The sequence below is a fragment of the Capra hircus genome, chromosome 14 (genome assembly GCF_001704415.2).
Source record: "Capra hircus breed San Clemente chromosome 14, ASM170441v1, whole genome shotgun sequence".
NCBI classification, from domain to species: Eukaryota; Metazoa; Chordata; class Mammalia; order Artiodactyla; family Bovidae; genus Capra; species Capra hircus.
The window spans coordinates 81209799-81229881 of record NC_030821.1 but is presented as its reverse complement, the minus strand read 5'-3'; the positions used below and the strand labels follow the sequence as shown (position 1 = coordinate 81229881).

The 20083-nt window shown below is 59.9% G+C and overlaps 3 protein-coding genes across 4 annotated transcripts; all 3 read right to left on the bottom strand.

Annotated features, from left to right (window-relative positions):
- On the bottom strand, positions 186 to 3759 carry HGH1 (HGH1 homolog). The gene is made up of 6 exons (XM_018058713.1): positions 2440 to 3759; positions 2267 to 2367; positions 2078 to 2176; positions 1779 to 1870; positions 1564 to 1686; positions 186 to 1487 (listed from the first exon to the last, which is right to left on the bottom strand). The coding sequence occupies exons 1-6, from the start codon at positions 3063 to 3065 to the stop codon at positions 1308 to 1310; spliced, it is 1221 nt and encodes a 406-aa protein (XP_017914202.1). The 5' UTR covers positions 3066 to 3759; the 3' UTR covers positions 186 to 1307.
- WDR97 (WD repeat domain 97) lies at positions 8273 to 16955 on the bottom strand. Its single transcript, XM_018058716.1, is given in 22 exon segments — positions 8273 to 8608; positions 8694 to 8755; positions 8852 to 9396; positions 9398 to 9860; positions 9930 to 10051; positions 10128 to 10325; positions 10415 to 10609; positions 10694 to 10900; positions 10991 to 11119; positions 11977 to 12060; positions 12153 to 12278; positions 12360 to 12590; positions 12668 to 13025; positions 13282 to 13403; positions 13493 to 13890; positions 13966 to 14202; positions 14288 to 14430; positions 14502 to 15207; positions 15402 to 15523; positions 15694 to 16322; positions 16500 to 16630; positions 16799 to 16955. Coding segments are annotated over 22 exon segments (5541 nt in total). The 5' UTR covers positions 16929 to 16955; the 3' UTR covers positions 8273 to 8405.
- Positions 17052 to 20081, bottom strand: MAF1 (MAF1 homolog, negative regulator of RNA polymerase III). 2 transcript variants are annotated; one of them, XM_018058714.1, is made up of 8 exons: positions 19707 to 20081; positions 18866 to 18988; positions 18634 to 18762; positions 18393 to 18558; positions 18141 to 18262; positions 17939 to 18058; positions 17639 to 17779; positions 17052 to 17517 (listed from the first exon to the last, which is right to left on the bottom strand). In XM_018058714.1, exons 2-8 carry the CDS (start codon positions 18946 to 18948, stop codon positions 17496 to 17498), a joined length of 783 nt encoding a protein of 260 aa, XP_017914203.1. In that variant the 5' UTR covers positions 18949 to 18988; positions 19707 to 20081; the 3' UTR covers positions 17052 to 17495. The 2 variants fall into 2 exon arrangements, with proteins under 2 accessions (XP_017914203.1, XP_017914204.1); XM_018058715.1 differs by having other exon boundaries at positions 18866 to 19114; positions 19707 to 20067.

Genomic DNA, 20083 nt, shown 5'->3' with positions numbered 1-20083 from the left:
AGAAGCCTGGAAGGGTGGGGAAACAGGGATCCAGGGCAGAAGATGGCACTAGCTTTGGTGGGAGGCCCAGGAAGGGAATACAGGGGCCGAGGCCAGATAAAGCGTTTATTCTATAGAGCCAAGGGTGTGGACTTCTCAATGCAGGAAGAGGGATGTTGGGGCATCTGGAAAACAGTCCACATACCTTCAGGCCACAGCTTTAATTTAACTGGGGGGAGGGAGAATGAAGAGGGGACCACAGAAGAGGAAGGCACCTGGTATCCACGAAGAACTTGGCTTTGATCTGAGCTCCAGTAGAGCTGGCCCCAGCTCTGGAAGTGGTCCCAGGACTGAGGACAAGAGGGCTGGGGGTGGGTGGGGGGTGCTCTGCGGTAAGAAGCCTGGAAGGGCGGGGAAACAGGGATCCAGGGCAAAAGATGGCCCTAGCTTTGGTGGGAGGCCCAGGAAGGGAATACAGTGGGGTGAGGGACAGCCTGCTGGGCTTGGGGCCGTGGATTTGAAGGCACCACACATGGGGCCAACGGGCTCCAAAGGGGCAGAGCGTGGTCCAGGGGAAGACTTGGGCCAAAGGCAAGGCTTATTAGCTTGGTGGGCATGGGATCTGGGGGGCTAAGGCTCAGGGGAATTGAACAGGGAGAGAGCCTAGCTAGACAGGGAAGGTGGGAGCATCAGGTCGGTCTAGGACTGGGAAATAGCACTTGAAGTGCTCACAAAGGCCCAAGGGCTGGGGCTGGGCACAGGGAAGGTGCTAAGGGTGAAGAGGAGGCAGCACCAGCAAGCACTCCAAGGACAGGCCAGGGGGATGCAGCCCTGGGAGACCCTGACAGGCTGTGGCTGGTGAAACTCTCAACAGGTCAGCCCTGTGAGGCCAGGTCTCAGGCAGGCCCAGCCGAGGGCCCCCAGGATGGAGGGACTTGGGTTGGAACTGGCAGCAAGGGGCAGTGCAAGCACCCAGACCCCTAGATCACACCTGAGACTTACTGGGAAGCTCTCACTGGCCCTTCAGGTCTGCCGCGTTTTTCTATCCAGCCCTGCCAGCCCTCCGCCTGGAGACACCTGAGCGAGTCAGAGGTCTGGGCCAGCCCTGGCTGAACAGTCCTCCTCTGAGCAGCCAGCATTCTTGCTGGAAGCAACAGGGCACATGGAGGTGCCCTCAATCCTCAGCAAACACCTGGAGCTTAATGGCAGCTCTGCATCTCAGCCAGATACACTCTCAGAGCAGGGGATAGCAGGCAGGCCTGGTCTGGGAGGCCTGGACGGACTGTGAAGAGAAGTGGGCCTGGAGATGCTGGCAGGCCTCAGGGGCCTCACGTGGATGCAGCTTCCTCTGCTTGTGGCCCTGGGCCCAGCTCCAGCTCCTGCTGCTCCCGCTCACACTGCTCCCGCTCCTGGTGATCCTGCTGCTGCAGCTGCCGCTCAACCTCCTCAGGCACCTGCACCTCCAGCAGGTTCTCTAGGCCGCGCTCTGGCTCGTCCCCAATAAGTACCTGCCGGCAGGGGAGGCATGTGGGGAGCTGACTGGCATACCTTGGACGCCCACCCCTCCCCCAACCCTGCACCCACCTGGATGAGTTTCTCACAAGTCAACCGCACATCAGGCTCAGGCTCCCAGCTGTGCAGCTCTCGCAGGATCAAGTAGGCTCCCTGGTCCCTCACCTGCTTCCGACCAGGTGCTGTGGCTGTCAGCTGGAAGAGGGCAGAGGGTACCCAGGTGTCAGTGTGCTAATGTGTGTGTGTGTGTGTGGGGGTGACATTAATGAAGCAGGATCCCTGCTCACCAGCATGATGGTCTCAATTAGCATCTTGCGGATGTCAGCGTCAGGCTCTCGCTGCTTGTCTGGTGGCAGGTACTGCAGATCAATAGGCAGCCCTAGGGGTGAATTTGTGAGTCAGTGGGTCTCCATGCTGGCCCCTGGGCCACTAGGCAGGACCCTGCCATTGTAAGGCTCATCTGTGCTCAGCAACTCTCTGCTGGAAGGTTTCAGAAGGGCCCTGATCTGGACACTTCCTTCTGCCTCTCCCCTACCAGCCCCCTCTCCTGTTCAACCAACCCTGAGGCTCGACCCTAGCCACTCACGCTCCATCTCTTCCTCAGAGAAGTCTTCAGGCCCAGCCAGGGGCAGTAGCAAGAAGGGGAGAATGTCCACCTCGGGCCCAAGTAACCATTCATGATGTCCTGGGGAGAAACAGGAATGCAGGCCTGTCCAGAGGGGCCCCAGAGAACAGCCTATTCCCCCCATAAGGCAGCATCCCCACCACGACTCACGGTGCTCGAAGCAGCAATTTCGCAGTGTTCCCACCACCCCGCCCCTGCGCACCGAGGAGTCCGGGTATTGGGTAAGGGTCAGCAGCCGCTGGACCACGCACCTGGAGGGAAGGGCCACTCAGTGCCGTCCCTGCGCACCTCCAACCCCTCCCCGCGAGCGCCCGGGGCTTCACCTGTTGCGGTCCAGCAGAAAAGCGCGGGTCGCGGAACGTTGGCTGAGGTTGGAGAGCACTGGTCCCAAGTAGTGCAAGGGCGCGCGAGCGTTGTAGCCCGGAGTGCACAGCGCGCGCACCAGCCGCTCCAGGCCCGACTCTCCCGGTTCTGCGGCCGCCAGAGCCTCTGTCAGCGCAGCGCACGGCACCGGCTCGCGGCTGAGGTTAGCCAGCACGGCGGCCGCTTCCTCGGCCCAGGGCCAGTGTGGGTCCAACGCGCAGCCCAGCAGGAGGACAGGCAGTCTGGGCTCGGCCGCCAGCAGCGGCTTGTGCAGGCCGGGGTCGGCAGCCAGGTTGACTAGCGCGCGAGCGGCGTCTCGGGCTGGGGCGGGAGGAGGGGCCACCGCCAGCTCGACCAGCGCCCGCAGCAGTGCCGCCTGGCCGGCCAGCAGCGTGCGCCCCGGCCCCGAGCCAGTCAGCGCCAGCACATGCTGCGCCGCCGCCGCCTGCAGGTCAGCCCGCTCCCCGAGCGCCAGGAAAGGCAGCAGCTTCGCCGCCTCCGCCTTCGGGCTGGTCTCCGACATCGGCAACCCTACCGGAGCTAGGCAGTCCGCCGACGAACCCCTGTCCCCCGCGTCCTCCCCCATGCAGGTCGGTGAGCTCGGGGAAGCACACAGCCAGGCCGGGAACCTACAGGTGGTCAGCGGCCCCGCCCACCAGGTAGCGGAAGCTGCAGTAACCAATCCGAGGCCAAGACTCTACCCAAGGGGCGGGACCTGCGCGCAGAGGCGGGGCCACGTCTCGGCCCGGGGGATTGTGGGATTGGATGCCGCCCGGAAGCGGGCTCGGGCACTCGGTGAGCATGACAGTCGCTGGAGGAATAACAGCGGCCTTTTGGGGGCTCCTGCCGGCCCCCTCATAGCGTACGTTGACTCTCTTCCTTCGCGGGATTGGCAGAGATCTGTTTTCTCTGGAAGAAAAGCATGATCAGTTACAGTGATTGACTTTCTAGTGCATTCCTGACATAATCTCCGTTTGGTCACGATATATATTTTCGTTTTTGTTTATGGTTGTATTCAATTTGCTGAAGTTTTGTTTAGAATTTTTGCATCTCTGCCCATGAGGAATATTGGTTTGTAGTTTTATTTTCTCGTGATGTCTTCACATCGTGTTGCGTAATGCTGGCCTCAGAAGGATTGGAGAAAATATTCTTTCCTCATGAATTTTAAGTTAGGGTTTGTCAACCTAACATTGCGTGCGTAGGTGCTAGTCGCCCAGTCGTATCCCATGCTTTGTTGACCCCATGGACTGCCAGGTTCCTTTGTCCGTGGAATTTTCCAGGCAAGAATACTGGAGTGAGTTGCCGTTTCCTTCTCCAGGGGATCTTCTTGACGGAGGGATTGAGCCAATGTCTCTTTCATCTCCTGCATTAGAAGATGGATTCATTACCACTGTGCCACCTGGGAATTAAACCTAATGTTACTTCTCCATAAATGTTCAGTGAAGCCTGAAATTTTCTTTTTGGGAAGGTTTTGTAACTACTGACTCAATTCATTTAATAGAAATATGGCCATTCAAGTTGTCCTTTTCTTCTTGGGTTACTTTTGGTAGTTTGTGTGTTTTAATTAATTAGTCCATTTCATCTAAATTGTTAATTGTCATAAGGTTTTTCATAATATTTCCTTATCCTTTTACTGTGTGTATGCTCTGTCATGGTGCCACCTCTCTCATCCTTTATATTGATAATTTGTGTCTCCTTTCTCCTTTTGTCTTGCCAGGGGTTTATCTGTTTTGTTGATCTTAAAGAACTGCCTTTTGGATTAATTTTATTGTTTTCTTTTTCAAGTTTATTAATTTCTACTTTGGCCTTTTTCCTTTCTTCTGCTTACTGCAGGCTTAATTTGCTGTTCTTTTTCTATTGTCTTAAGGTAGAAGCTGGGGTCACTAATTGGAGACCTTACTTTTCTCATGTAGGGGTTCCCCCCCGCCCCCCGCCATTTGTTACCTGACTCGAGTTATTTGTTATGTGCATTACTTTTCCACAGCTATATGCCCCTTAATAGGTGGATATTACTTTTGTTTCACACTAAGGGCTAGGATGAAGCCTCAAGGGGCCGGAGCGCCCAAGACAGCCAGTTGCAGGGAACAGTGTGCCCCTCAAGTCAGCAGGTCAGAAGGTGCAGGAGACTTAGACCAATAGGAAGAGACTTCATAGCCTCAGTCCCAACCTCAGCTTTCGTGAATGTCCCTTGGAAACTGAGGAAGAGGGTGGACGAGTCCAAGGAAGAGCTGCCTCTCCAAGGCAACCACACAGATCCTAGGCAGAAGAGTTGAAATTTCCTTAAGATGTGGAATTAAAATATGGATAATCTAGATAAATGATGCCCTCTGGTGGGTACTTTTGACTGAGGCAAAAATGTGCACCTTCAGGACCCGTGCTTTGAATGATTCAAGGAAGACTACAGAAATCACCAGGTTCAGTCGCTAAGTCGTGTCTGACTCTGTTACTCCATGGACTGTAGCACGCCAGGCTTCCCTGTTCTCCACCATCTCCTGGAGTTTGCTCAAACTCCTGTCCACCGACTCTGTTACTATCTAACCATCTCATCCTCTGTTGCCCCCTTCTCCTGCCCTCAATCTTTCCCAGCATCAGGGTATTTTCCAGCGAGTTGGCTCCCTGCTTCAGGTGGTCAAAGTATTGGAGCTTCAGCTTCAGTATCAGTCCTTCCAATGAATATTCAGGGTTGATTTCCTTTAGAATTCACCAGTAGGGAGCCTTAAGTATTCCTAAGATGAATGAAAAGATCCGAACTCTTTAGAAGTGATTTAAAGTTAAAGGAAACCCCATATAGCATCGACCCATAGACCTCAGTCGGATTCCCAGATAACCCGTTACCCCAGTACCTGTGTGTCACCTCTTGTGCCCTTCAGGCAGGAACTGCTCTTCAAGCCCTTGACACAGACCCCCAGCCAGCTGTTGTGGAGCACGTTCCTTGATCTACATGTGTCTGGTTGCCTCCTGACTAGACTCAGGTTGTATCTTTCTGGCAGGACTGCTCTGGAGGAGATGCTGGGTTCTTTTCTTGTCCAATCGGGTAGCATGGCTTTGGTCTGTTGGAGAGGCTTGTCTTGATCACTTAATTAAGGTGGAGTGGCCCAAGCTTCTTCCCTGTCAAGTTACTCTTTTCTTTTGGTATATAGTAAGTATTTTATGGGAGGATACTTTGAGGCTGTGTGAACATGCTGTTTTTCAAACAACTTTCGCTCCCTAGTTTTTGCATGTACTGTTTTTTTTCTCTGAATTATTTATTACCATGATGGTTGCCAAGTGGCTGTTTTCTAATTTTATCATTTATTGTAGGGAAAAAAGCTTTCTCTTTACCTATTTATATCAAAGAAGACACATGTATTCCTAGTTTATTCAAAGAAATATAATACTTTTACTGTCATTATTTTGATCCTCAAGTTATCCTCATTTTGGTCAGTGGAAGCCCCTTCAAGGAGGTTTCTGTGTTTTTTAAAATAGCTTTATTTGAAATCAAACAGGACCCTGTAGGGCCTTCCTAGGGGGAGAGACCCCCTCCCCCACTGGAATGTCCCCCACCTCTGTAGAAGAGCTTTAGCCTCCTAGGCCTTCCCCAGGTTCCAGTGAGCAAAATTATCAGAGAAGTGAGAAAATGCAAAGACAAAAGCAGTCAAGCAAGACAAAGCAGTAATAGTTTAGCCATAAAACAAAGGCAAGGACTTCTACACAAAGGCTGGAAGTAACCTGAGCAATAGCCATGGAGTGGTTTTGCAGATACCGAAACCCCCTGCTGGTGGGAGAAGTTAACTGCATGCTGACCACCAGCACTTAGTCCCCAGACCAACTGGAACCTGAAAACTGATAAGGCTGCCTGCAGTGACCCCACCCAGTTACCTCACTATCAACCAGTCAAAGAACCGTGCTCGAGGTAATCATGAAACCCATGGCGTTCTTCCTCACACTGTCTTTAAAACAGTGTGAAAGCCTAGGGGAGCTCAGACCTTTTGAACGTGAGCTGCCTGTTCTCCCTGATGGGTACCTGCTCGAACACTACACCCTCCTCGCCACAACCCAGTGTTTGCAGGTGGCTTCCTATGCATCAGGGGGCAGAACTAGTTCCATCTGGTTATGTGTTGAGATATAATTCAACATGTAATTCCATGGACAGAGAGAGGAGCCTAGTGAGCTATGGTCCATGGAGTGGCAGAGTCAGACAAGACTGTGTCCTACTGAGTGACTAACACATGTGAGATAAAATCAACATTCCATAACATCATACATTTAAATTCCATGGTTTGTGGTGTATTAACTTTTGTAAATAGTTGTAATACACATATCACAAAATTGACATTTAACTTTAATTTTTATTTTGGGCCGTACCGCACGGCTTGTGGGATCTTAGTTCCTTTAACAGGGATTGAGCCCTTTTACCCTTGGCAGTGAGAGAGCAGAGTCCTAGCCAGTGGACCACCAGAATTCCCATTTTCTAAAGCATTTATTGCCTCTCTAGTTTGAACCATAGAGACACCAGTAGAAGCAGACTATCAAGGGCTTCCCAATCCTTGTTTTAGGGGGCACAGTTCCTCTTTATAAAAACATCGTGTGTGTCTATGTTTTTCAGTTGTGTATGACTCTTCGCAACCCAATGGACTGTAGCCTGCCAGGCTCTTCTGCCTATGGAATTCTCCAGGCAGGAATACTGGAGTGAGTTGCCACTCCCTTCTTCAGGGGATCTTCCCAACACTGTAATCTCCCACACTGTGGGCAAATTCTTTCCCATCTGAGCCACTAGGGAAGCCCCAAAATGAAAGTGTTAGTCACTCAGTTGTGTCTGACTCTTTTTGATCCCATGGATTGTAGCCGGCTAGGCTCCTCTGTCCACGGAATTCTCTAGGCAAGTGTACTGGAGTGGATAGCCATTCCCTTCTCCAGAGGATCTTCCCAACCCAGGAACTGAACCGGGGTCTCCTGCATTGCAGGCAGATTCTTTGCCATCTGAGCCCCTAAGTAACATCACGTACTGAAAAACATCAAGAGCTGCCCACCGGAAGCCCCATAACAAGACCCCACACAGGTAGGGGTTTGTGGGGAAGGTGTGAGCAACCAATTTTAACCACAAAACCGTTGAGAAGGAACGTCAAAAGTCAGAGGCTGATGGTGCAGGAAAGAAGTCGTTGCTCAGGCCTCCCAGCAGCAGGATGTGCGCACTGGCCCTTCACACAAGCTGTCCCGACAGCCAGTGCACACGCGGGCCCAGCGGGGGCTGGGCAGGGCCCCGTGAGGTCATGGCAGTGCAGGAGAAAGCTGAGGCCCTCTGAGACCCTGCACCTTCCAGACAAGGTCCATCTCCTGGTGACTGAGGGGAAAGACCCACAGGACACTGCCCCTTTACTGCTTTGTGGGTAAAGCATGCGGGGCCCCTTCATCAATCTCCTCCCTTCCAGCCTAGAGGTAGCAAAGCTCCGACCACTCCTGGTTTCATCTGCATTGAACGACTACAGGTTCCCCCATACACATCTGCCACCACCCAGACCTTCCCCTCTCCCCGGCCTACCTGTTGGTATCTCCTGCCCATCCTGACCCCAGTAACTATGGTTGCTGAGTGCCTGAGCAGGGACAGGCCCGTGCTATGGGTTCCTTCTCTGGGCAGACAAATGCACCCCCACCAGGAACACTGTTCAACATGAGCCCAGCCCAGATCCTGTCCCACCCGACCCCACCAGGCCCCTACACATGCCTCACACGTGCAACTGGCCACCAGCAGGTTCACCACACACCAGACCCCCTGCCCACCTCAGTGGCCCCCAAAGGTGAAGGTGGCATCCAGTGTGTGGGTTGTGGCCTCTGGACTTTATTCCAGCCCTGAGCCTTAGCTGGGGCAAATATCCAGCTGGAGAGCTGTGTCTTGACTCCATGCTGGAGGGAAGGGGGAGGCAGGGCCAGGCCAAGGCCACTCGCTGGGTCAGCGGTAGCTGTCAGGGTCGGTGTCATCTGGCAGAAAGTAGCGCTGCAGGGCAGGCTGCAGGAGCCGAGGGGGCAGCGGACGGGCAGACCTGGGCCAGTTTGGGGGGAAAGGCTGCAGTTCCACCCGGGGCAATGGCAGCTTCAGTATGCGGATGGTGCTGTCCAGGGAGCGGTCCACCCAGAGCCGGGACAGCATTCGGCCTGGGGGACCGGCAGGATGGTGTGTGGATGCTCGGTGGGAACTGGGCTGGGCCGGGGTCCGATTTCCATCCCTGACCCCACTCACCCCTCAGTCTCATGGGAGGCCTCTGGACCCTGGCCTCCTGAAGCCGGAGGATGCGGTCGTGCCTGTCGGGTGGGGAGGTGGGCTTGGCTGAGCTAGTGCCTCAGCCACCCTACACAGGCTCTGCCCCAGCCTCACCCTGGAGCCCATGGCCTGCTCACCGGGGATCCAGGGACTGTGGAACCACCATGCCACGGACCTTCGGGGGCGGGGCAGGGCCTGGGGGTGGGCTGTAGGGCTCCTCAGGCAGGGGCCCCTGCTGCCGAATGCGCTGCTGCTCACAAAAGAAGTTGAGTGCATCAATGGGCCCCAGGTCCAGCATTTTGGACTGTGACCAGACCATCTGCGCCAGGGGCAGCATCTCATGGGGTGGCATCTCACGCGGCGGCATCTCATGGGGCAGTATGGCAGGTGCAGAGGACCGCAAGACCTCAGGCTGGAGGCAGAAGCGCATCAGGGTCTCCGACAGCGCACGTTGGGTCCGCGCAAAGTGCAGCTGTGCCAGTGTCTGCTGGGCTTGGGGCTCCAGGGTGGTCAAGTCTGATACCCCCGGTGAGACCACCAGAGAGGGTGTCTGGGAGATGTTGGAGGATGTCACAGAGACGTGACCAGCTGCCCCAGAGAGCATCGAGATCTGCGACAGGGCCTCTTTAGAAGGGGGCTGAAGTCCTGAGGTCTCTGAGACCTTGGGCAGCACCTCTGACAACTTGGCTACAGACAGCTGCAAGGTCTCCTTCTGCAGGAGAGACAGCTAGGGGAGGGTGCACCAGGGTCCAAGGCAGAGACCCCACCTTCCCCTCTGCCTGGGGAGGTACAGGAAGATCCTGGGAGACAGGGACAGGGTAGGGGAGGACGGAGGAGGCACAGAGTGGGAGTAGGGAGAGGAGCCCGCTGGCCTCACCTGGTTCCCTCCTCCGCCCCCCCCGGACTTGGGGAAAGCCTGGGGAGAAGACAAGAGGCTCCATGGGTAGGCTGCCCAGCCCTACCCCCACCTGGCCCACCCAGACCTGCAGCTGCTGTATCATTTCCTCCAGCTTCTGGCAGCAGCGCCTGCGCAGTGTGGCCTTGGACTCGGGGTCTGGGCCCTGGACCCAGGTCATCATTTCCTTGAACAGGAAGCCCTGCGGGTCCTGAAGGCCGAGTCCATCCAGCAGTTTCCTGAGCTCCGGCCTGCAGCAGGTGTGGGAGGTTTGTGGGTGGCCTCCCACAGCGGAGAGGGCCAGTGGGAGCAGGACTCACCGGCAGGGGGCTGGCGAGTAGAGGAAGTAGGACATCAGCTCCAGCACCACCTCGCGGGACTCCAGGGAGCACGCCAGGAGCAGCTGCAGCGCCAGCATCACAAACTGTTTCTGGACCGGGTCCTGAGCGCAGGTGGAGAGCGAGATCAGTGCCCTGCGCCCAGGGCAGGGTGGGGCCGGCTGGGGGCGAGGCACTCACCTGCAGGCTGGGGGGCTGCTCCAGGTTGAGCAAGTGCAGGAGAGTGCCCTGCAGCCGGCTACAGAACTCCCTGCTGAGGTCTGGCAGCAGCCGCAGCAGCGCGCGCAGTACATGAACGCGGTCAGCCCAGGAGGCCTCCTCCAGCAGGTCCATGAACGCCGAGGCCAGGCCCTCCACCGTGCCCATCTTGGGGTAGGCCTGCGGAGCCCCGCCCCCTGCTGTCACCCTGGGTGCTCCAGCCTCCCCGCTCCCACCCCTGAGTCCGTGCTTCCGAGACCCCCCCGAACCTGCAGGGTGAAGATGGGGAAGAGCTTTTTAAACCAGTTTTGCTCAACGAAGAACTGCAGGAACTTCGGCAGATGCCCATAGCGCTGCTCCCAGAGCAATTGTGTGTGGTGGAACTGGGGGTGGTGAAGGTAGGTCTCGGTCCTGGCAGTGTCCTCATGGGTGCTCTTGAGGCTCAGGATAGGGTCCTTGGCACTCTAGGGGCAGTAGCAGCAGCAGTTGCAGACCCTGCCTCCCTAGGCCACCCCTGCGCCACCACTGGCCCAGCCCCCAATGCCCACCTGCGCCCGCAGCCTCATGGGCACCAGCAGCGGGTCAGAGGGCAGCCTGTGCGGGGAACTTGGGGACTCCGAGCCCCAGTCCAGTTCGAGCTCCTCCTCGTCCTCGTCCTCCTCGTCCCTCAGCCATTGGATCAGCTTCTGCTGCTTCTTGGTGCGGCGCCGCCTGATGCCCCGCAACAGCCACAGGTCCTCCTGGTCCCCACGCTGCTGCAGAGGCAAGAGCCAGGCCTTGGCCATGGGCCGGGGACTGGGGAGGGGCTCGCCCTCCCGCAGACCCCGCCCTGCCGCGTGCCTCACCTTGCTCTCGTGGCTGCCTGAGAACCCTCGGAGGGCTCCGAGGCCGCTGACCTCCTCAGGTGGCCACATCTGCTGCAGCACCACCGAGTTGGGCACGCAGCCCGGGAAGCGGATGGGCCACCGCCAGTACTGCGGGGAGGGCACAGCGGGCCGAGCTGAGGGCCTGAACTCTGCCTACCCCAGAGACCACCCTAGCGGGCACTGGCCCCATGTCCCGGAGCTAAGCCAGGCTCACAGCCCTGTTCACGACCCCAGTCAGGAAGAGAGAACCTCCCAGAGTCAGGCAGAAGGACAGGCAGAGTGCGGTCCACTGTGGTGGCCAAGAAGGGAAGTCCAGGTAAGGCTAGCCTTTGGGAGCCCTAACACCCACACGCTCTGCACCGGCTCAGCCTCGGGCCATAGGAGGGACTTCCCTCTCACTACCCAGGGCCAGGGTTCAATCTCTGGTCAGGGAACTAAGATTCCACAAGCTATGCACAGCAGCCAAGAAGAAAAAAAGGGAGGGGGGCAGGAGGAGCCCCCGGGGGCGTACTGGAGGCTTGGGTAGATAGAGTAGCAGCTGGAAGGTTCAGTGGGGAGTGCCAGATGCGAGCGTTGGGGAGGGGCTAGGTCTGTCTGGGCATCAGGGGGCAGAGGGGGGCAGAGTGGAGAGGTGGCTCCCGGTAACTCCACTCCCCTTGGGGCGAGACAATGGTCTCCCATGCACAGTCCAGAGGCCCCGCCCCTGACACTCGCTGGGAGCGGCTGCAGGTGGGGCAGGAAGCAGAGGCTCTGGCCTCCCAGTCTGCCTCGGGGTCCTGGCCCTCTGGCAGCTGGTTCCCAGAGTGCGAGCAGCAGCTGTGAAACTGGGCTGGGGGTGGGGGGTACAGGTGGGTCTGGCCCTCAGGGCAGAGTTGGCACAAAGGTGTGCAGCCAAGGGAAGATGGGGTCCTCAAGAAGGGTGCCCTGCGGAGGAAGGTGCCTCTAGCTTAGCCTGGGGCTCTCACCTTGTAAGGATGGATGGTGGCAGGGAAGAAGCCACTGAGGTTGGAGAGAAGCTCTTGGGGCCGCCTCTGCAGCAGCAGGGAGGTCTGGGGGGGGGGGGGGACAGGACAGAGGCCTGGGGCTCCAGTGTTCCTGCAGCTCTGCCCCTGGTGGCAGCCTCCTCCCACCAGGCCCTCACCCTGCTCTGCCCCAGGTTGGGAGATGGTAGATCCCAGGCCAGAGGCTTCTCGCTGAGCCGGTCCCACTGCAGCTGCAGGTCCAGACCAAGACCCAGCTCGCAGCTCAGGGAGGAGCGGGCCAGTAGCTGGGGCAGGAGGAGGAGTCGGAGGGTTAGGGGCAGGAATTATGAGGTGAGGGCAGGGGTGGGAATAGCAGGAGGCCTCACCTGGGATGCTTTGCTGTGCACCCTCCGGTAGGTGGGTGGGAGAGGCAAGGGGACTCGGGGCAGGCGGGCAAAGCGCCTGCCCAGGGTCCCCATGTCCTGCAGTGGTAGGGCTTCAGTGCCCCTGAGAGCAGGGCCATCTCTGGGCTGGGCACTTGGGTCCCAGGTCTCTTTCTCCACTGTGAGAGCCACCGTGCCCCACTGCTGCTGGGGCTCTGCTTCAGAATCCAGACCCTGGGGGGGGGGGACGGGGCACACAGGCAGGTCAGAGGCCCAGGGCACAGCGAGGTCCGGGGAGGCCCCATGCTCACCAGCATGCCTGGGCCGTAGATCAGATGTAGGTAGTTATCAAAGGCCTGCTGGCGCTGCTGCCAAGTCAGCTGGGGCCGGGCTGCTGGGTTCTCCAGCCCCAGTCTCAATTGCTGAAGGTCTTGGTTCCGGGCAACCAGGACTTCCAAGTCCTGGGGTAGGGGTCAGGAGTCAGCTCACTCTTCCTTGAGACTTGTCGTGTGCCACCCAGAGAAGTGCAGGGATCCCAGACCTGCCCCAGGGACTGAAGGGGAGGGCCCTGAGCTTGGGGACTGGGGGGGCACTGGGAGCCACCCCACCTCCTCCAACACTGGCTGCTGAGGAGCTGTTGTCCGGCGATGGATGAAACACAAGGCTGTGCTGCAGACAGGGAGGGGCATGTGGGACACGGATGGCACTGCCAGTGGGGTAGGGCAGAGGCTGGGCTGGGGCCCTGGGGTGGGTGGCTAGGCCCTTGGTGGGGAACCACGAATGGTCAGGACTGGCATGGGCTTGCAGTGAGTGGCTGAGGGGCCTGGGAGCTCTGGGGTCTCCTGTGGGGGCATGTGGCCAGGCCCTGACCCAGGGGAGCTGGGTGGGGGCTTCTGTGACAGTTCAGCCAGGACTCTCAGCAGACCTGAGGCTGGCCACCCCACGCAGGTTGGCAAGCCTCTGTAGCTGGGCTGCGGTCAGTGACTCCTGGCTGGTCAGCGGCAGTGGAGGATCATTCACCTTATCAGGGTCCTCTTGGCACAGCTTCTGAACAGGGAAAGGAGCCTAGAGCCCTGGCCTCGGCGGCTCGTCTGCCCACAGCAGCCCCGCCCCACCCACCTGTGCTCACTGCACACCTTAAGTAGGTAAGATGTGGGCAGGTAGAGTCTGTGGTCCACCAGGCAGAGGCGGGAGCCCAGTGCCAGGACAAGGTCCCCACTGTTGCTGCAGAAGGTTAGGGCCTGAGGGGCACCGTTCAGATGTAGGAGCCTGGAAGGGGGTTCAGGGTGAGAGTCCAGCCCTGCTTCTCTGAGTAGAACACCAAGGCAGGAACAGAGGCAAGGCCCCGGCCACCCCTGCACCCTCTCCAGCTGCCGGGCTCCAGTAGGGTGAAGGCGGGAAACCCAGGCAGCTGCTCCCCGCCCCCACCCCTCCCCAGCCCACCGCAGCAGCTTGTTCTCCGCTGTCCAGATGCGGATGGTGCAGTCCAGGCTGGAACAGGCATACAGCTTGAGCGTGGGACAGCAGCACAGGCCTGGCGGCCAGAACTCAGCTTTAGGGGCCGGATCCACCTGGAGGCCTGGGCTTCCCCTTGGCCCTGCCCCCTCACCGGTGATGCGGTCCGTGGGGTCATCCTGGGGTCGGTGATCATAGCGAGGGCTGCTGCCTAGGCCAAACTGCACCAGGCCATAGGTGGCGCTGTTCAGGTCCTCGAAGCCCACCGTGACGCGCTTGCCAAGGGCACAGAGCACCACTGCCGGGTGGCAGCAGCAGAAGGTGCGCAGGGGGCTCAGGCTTTCCTCGGCGTAGGGGAAGACGCGCCACATCTTCACAGTCAGGTCTCCCCCTGTGCGGGCAGGAGCCACGGTGGCGCCTCTGGGGAGGGAAGGAGTCCCCTGCCGGCGTGGGGGGGAGGGGGGAAAGGTACCGACCAGAGGACACGATGCTGTTCCAGGTGGATGCGATGGCAGTGACAGGGCCCGGGCTGTGTGCCTCCGTTCGGAAGACCGTCTTGGAGGAGCGCAACTCGAGTACAGACAAGGTGCCGTCAGTGTGCCCCACCACGGGCAGGTACCTATTGGCGACCACAGCCCATTGGCACAGGCCCGGATGTCTTGCCCAGCCCCGGCTGGCTGCGGCACCCACCGGTTCTTGTCCTTCCAGGCCCAGGCCACATCGCTGCGGCACAGCTCGCCCTTGTACTGGCACACTATCTCCCAGTTGGTGAACGCGCTGGCGGGGTCCGTGAGGTGGCTGTAGAGGTGCAGGCAGCAGGGCTGGGGCGCGGGCGGTGGAGGTGGGCACAGGCGGTGCAGCACCCGCATTGGGGAGCGTGCTGCATTGGCACACAGCAGGTGTCCGGCGCGTGTCAGCACCCACAGCGCCTCACGAGGCAGGCAGTAGGCCACGGCGGCCGCGCAGTCATCGGGCTCCAGCAGAAGCGCGCTCACGGTGTGTCCGCCAGTGACCGACACCAGGTACACTGAGCCGTCGGCGCAGGCGCACACGAGGCGGGTGGGCAGCACCGCGTGCGGGGCGGTGGGCTTGGGCAGCGCCGGCGCCAACTGCAGGTGGAGCACCGGCGCAGACAGCTGCGCCAATGGCGAGTAGAGCTCCCGCGCACGCCACAGCCCCACACTGTGGGCCCCCAAGGAGAGCAAGGGCCAGCCCGGGCCTGCAGGGGCCAGCAGACGGCTCACACTCTCCGATGGCACGCCGCGGCCCCAGCAGGTGAGCGCCACCTCACCCACCTGCGCCGCTGCCTGCAGGTCCCACGTGCGCAGCGTCCCGTCCTGTGAAGCCGACAACACCAGGGCTGTGTTCGGGAGCACGGCCACCGCGGTCACCGGGCCTGCGGGAGGGGCGCATATCACTCGTGCGTCCCAGGGACCAAGGAAAGGGGAGCCTTCGGTCAGGGTCGCAGCCAGGATGGAGAAGCTTGGCAAGGAAGCAGCAGACATTGTGTGCCAGGGGCTCTTGAAGGCAGAGGGCCGTGCCCAGGGTGGAGGGAGACCAGGCTTCAAGAGCCACCGTGGCCCAGCGCACCTCTGTGTCCCACGAACACCATCCGGATCTGCCAGTCAGCCTCCCACACTTTCACCGTGCTGTCCCGGGAAGCTGTCACCATAGCCTCTACCTCTTTACAGTACGCCAGGTCGAAGATGGTGCTGAGGAGTGAGAGGGAGGCCGGGTGGACTCAGAACTGCCGTGTGTGCGTGTGGGCTGCCGCGTGCACACACGCGCATGCGCCCACCTGCACCTCTGACGACCGGATTTCCGTCGCAGCCTCGCCTCATGGTTTCCGCCCTCCCTCACTCCGTCCCTGGGCCCCCCTCACGTTTTGTGCAGATTCCGACGCACATCTATGAGAGCCCAGGTTTGCAGATCAAAGGTGAGCACGGCTGAGCCATAGGCTGCGAAGCAGCATGGGTCATGATGGGGAGGCCGAGGCCCCAGAGCCAGACGCGCAAGCGCACCCGAGGTGCTTGGCGGTAGCTGAAGAGGTGACCCGTGGGGAACCAGGCAGCGGCCCCCTGAACGGAACTTCCAGAGCACCAGGCTTCCGCCTGCCTCCGCCACCAGCAGCAGCCCTGGATCTGGCACCGGCAGGCAGCAGATGGGCTCGCGGCCTGGCACCCCGTGCTTCCCTGGCTTACTCAGCCACAGTAGGCTAAGGTCGGACTTTAGTATGGCCAGCCCCACTGGGCCCCAGCCCACAAAGCGGCCCACAGTGCCCAGAGGGCCCAGCACTGCCACTAGCCCTGTAAGTGCAACTGGAGCCAGCAGCTTCTCTTGTGCCCAGCCATCCTCCCTGTGCAGGTGCAGGCGGCCTGCACCATCCAGCACCACGAAGCGTCTGCCCACGGGGTCCTGTGCCACCGAACACAGCCCGGCTGCCACCTCCAGGTGCCGCAGGGGTTCCAGCCCGTGCGTCAAGCGCGCCACACGCAGCTCAGCTCGCTTTTCCTATGGGCCAGAATCAACAAGACTGCAGTGAACTTGGCAGGGGCCAGGGTTGGGGGTAGGCAGGGCACCTGCCTAGGGATGCCAAGAGGACCCCGGCTGGGATCCTACTGGGGACCCCTAGGGTAAGAGCCATATCAGGAAAGAGGCCTTGACACAGATGCCATGGCCAAGCCGCACCTTTTCCACAAAGGTCTGGAGGCCTGTACGCAGGAGCAGCCACAGCTGGCGGGCACGGGCACTCAGAGCCATGTTCTGCCACCGCGAGTTGTTGGTAATAAGCTGTGGGGCCCGCTCCGAAAATGACGACTCTGCGAACCGGCAGTGGAAGCCGTCAGTGTGATCTTGGGCCCCTAACTCTGGAGGTCATGGGCAGCCAAGGGCCCTCCTGGGAGCCCTGCCCAGTTAGAAGACTGCCCAGGGAGCGCTGTGTTCCCCGAGGACAGAACCTGTGCCTCAGTGAGCCCAGGCCACCTCACCCCTCTCTTCCTTGAGGAACCCCGGGTCCGGGACTTCATAGATGTCGGTCTCATATGGGTCTTGGTCTAGAATCAGGTGGTCGCCTTCTACTATAAAGGGGTTGCTTGCATCCAACACTTCCGACTCCATTTCAAAACCGGCGGGTCCAGGCGGCTCAACAGCCTCTTAAGACCGTTGCTAGGATACCAGCCACAGCAGGCCCCGCCCTCGACGCAGGCCCCGCCCTGACGCCTCGTGAGTCTAGGTCCACGCTAATTCACAGAAACTTTTATTGGAAACAAACCAGCTGCAGCAAAGTGACACTCAGTGCACGCTGCCCAACGGGCAAGGTGGGGGGTACAAGTGGGCAGATGACCCCTGGGACCACTTGCTGGGTCTCCGGCCCTTTAGGCTGGAGTGTGAAGGCCCAGGCCTGAGCCCACACAAAATACAAAAATAAACTCTGCGGTCCAGCTGCCCCTGCCTGTGTCAGTTCGTGTGAGCAGGGCAGTGGCTCTTCCCACCAGGCCCTGTGCTGTCTAGTCCAGCCACAGTGTGGGCAGCAGCAGCCTGTGGGGGTGAGTGGACAGCCACAGGCTAGGCAGGCATGGCCTGGGGTGGGCTGGTGCTGTGGCAGCGCCGGGACCTGGGCCCTCAGGTGGGCAGGTCCAGGCACTGTTCGAAGCTGGGTGAAGCTAGGGCCTCTGTTTCTCCTCTTCACATACAGATCACCGGGACCCTGCACAAAGGGTGGTGTGCAGTGAGCTTTGACGAGCCCACACACAGGAGCCCAGGCAGAGGGGGCCCTGCCCTGCCCACCCCAGAGTTCATGGAGGGAGGCTGCTGGGGCGGTCTCACACCTGTCCTCTTCCATGGTTCCAGGCTCCTCAGGCCCACCCTCGCTACCTCCACCTCCACTCTCTTCCTCCTCCTCCTCTTCTTCCTCCCCGAGCTCCATGTCCAGTTCGTTGCCTGCCTCCGAGGGAGTGTAGGTGGATCCACTGAGGGGAGAGGAGACCAGTCTTAAAATCGTCTGCCCCCAGCCTACTGCTGACTCCAGGGAGGATGTCCGAGAAGGAGAAAGTTAGGAATGAGGTGGGGAAAAGGTGTGTGGGACAAACAGGGAGGTAGGGAAGGGAGGGAGACAGGTGCCAGCCAACCTGATAGAGCGGCAGCTGAAGAAAACAATCCGTTTCAGCCGCTTGTTGTAGAAGAAGTAATTGAAGGACCAGAGGCTGCCATCTTCCCCAAAAGGGTCTGAGTCCAAGTCTGGGTTGTAGCTGGGGGGGTGGGGGGTGAGACGTGAGGTCCCAGTGCCATGAAGACCTAGGACCCCCACCTCATGCAGGGACGCTGGCCCACCTGTAGATGTCGCATTCAGCCAGGCAGATCTCCTCATCCACCGCGTTCCACAGTTGTGGCTTCAGGGCCTTGAAGTCCTCCCGGACAGCTGAGAACAGGCTGCAGTTGACCGCGTTCACCACCTAGGATGGTCACAGTCGGGGCTGACGAGGAGCCCGGCAGCAGGAATGAAGCAGGCTGAGCACAGTAAGTTAGGGAGGACACCTGGGATGGCTGTGGGCCTGCAGGTCCCTTCCCCAACCCCACCCTCACCCAGCTGAGGCTGGGCTCCCGGCTGAACTCATGGCTGCGGGCAGTGCTGAAGTCGTAGTCCGGCCGGAAGGACTCATTGAGCGTAGCAATCAGGTAGAAGAGGGTCTTGCGGCTGCACTTGTCACTGAGGGGGCCCTCATCCTCGCCACCTTGGCTCTTACTCAGTCTGCACAGAGACAAGTGTCAGCCCAGTGCTGGCCCATTCGCCAGTCCCCCATAGGCAGGCCCTGCCCCCACTCACCTGCTGGGGCTGAGGCCCGAGGTCTGGGGTGGGGACAGAGCCTCCAGCACGTGTGGCTGGCCTTCCTGGCAGAACTGCTTGAACATGTGCTTGTCGTCACCCGCCATCTTACACGAGTAGCTCTCAATCCTAGAGATGCAGGCAGGACCGTGGAGCATGCCACCTCCCATTCTCAACCAGAACCAGTGCAGAGTGGCCTCTAAGAGGCCAGCCCCCAGAGCCCCAACCTCACCTGCCAATGATGTGTGCATCTCCCGTCTCCACGGTCAGCTGCGAGTTGATGGCCTCGAAGCTGGAGTTCTCCAGCAGCTTCATGTCCTCGGGGAGGGGTCTGTGCTCCAGGGGCTAGTGCTGCCTGAGGACGGAGATCAGTCCATGGGAATCTGGCCCGTGGGGTTCCACTTTCAGCCCTCCTCGCAGTAAGAGGTGCTGCTGTAAACAACTTGGGTCTCTCCTGCAGCCTGCTTCCAGCCCTTCAGCACTGGCGGGATAAACGGTAAGATCGGCAAGTCCAGGCCCAGCTCAGCTACACCTCCTGCACCTCACACGAGTTCTGTGGCCAGGCTGGGGGACCCACTGGGGATCTTGCTAACCCCGAGGACGCTGGATTAGTCTCTCCCTCAACACTCTCCATCCCACCAAGGAAGGCCCTGGGAGTCCGCGAAGGGGCGTGACTCCTACAGTTCGCCTCTGGCCAGAGTGAAAACCCGCTCCCGGTAAGGAACCAGGACATCTGGGGCTCGGCTCTGCCGTCACCTGGACGCGGCGCTCTTCCCTGTTCTACAGACGGCATTCTAGTGAGGGAGAGAGGAAACCCATGAACTCCGTTTTCCTTCAAAAGTATGAGAGAGGGCGGAGAGAAGCCCTGAAGCCCCGCGAGTGTCGGCCAGACAGGCCGCTAGGGCGCCCCAGCGTCCGCCGGGTCTCGGGGGAAACCCCAGCCGGGGCGCAGGAACTACGCGTCCCAGGCAGCCGTGCGCCTCGGGGTGGGCGCGTGCGCGCCGGCGCGAAGCCCGCTGGGCACTGTAGTCCGGACAGCCCGGGTGGCCGCCGGGCACAGGGCGTACACCTACCTGCTCGCGCCGCGCTCAATCGGGCCGGGCCAGACTCGGCAGGGTCAGGTCGATGGGCGTCGGTGCGGCTGAGAAGGCGGGGTGGGCCTTGCGCGGCGCGGGCTCCTCAAGAACGGGCGGAGGCGCCGCGGCCTCCGCTCGGGCCGCGTTGTATCCGGGGGAAGAAGCTCCGCGGCGACGTCCCGTTACTCCCGGCCCTGCCGGCCCCTGCGGATTGCCACCGCGACATAGCCTCGCCCCTGCACGGCGCCCTACTATCGCGACCGACCTGTCCGCCGACCGCCACAGAGGGCCCGAGCAAGCGAGCGAACGACCTCTGCCTCCCCGAGCCGGACAACAACAAGCGTCTGCCAGGTCCGGCCCCACGCGTCTGAATG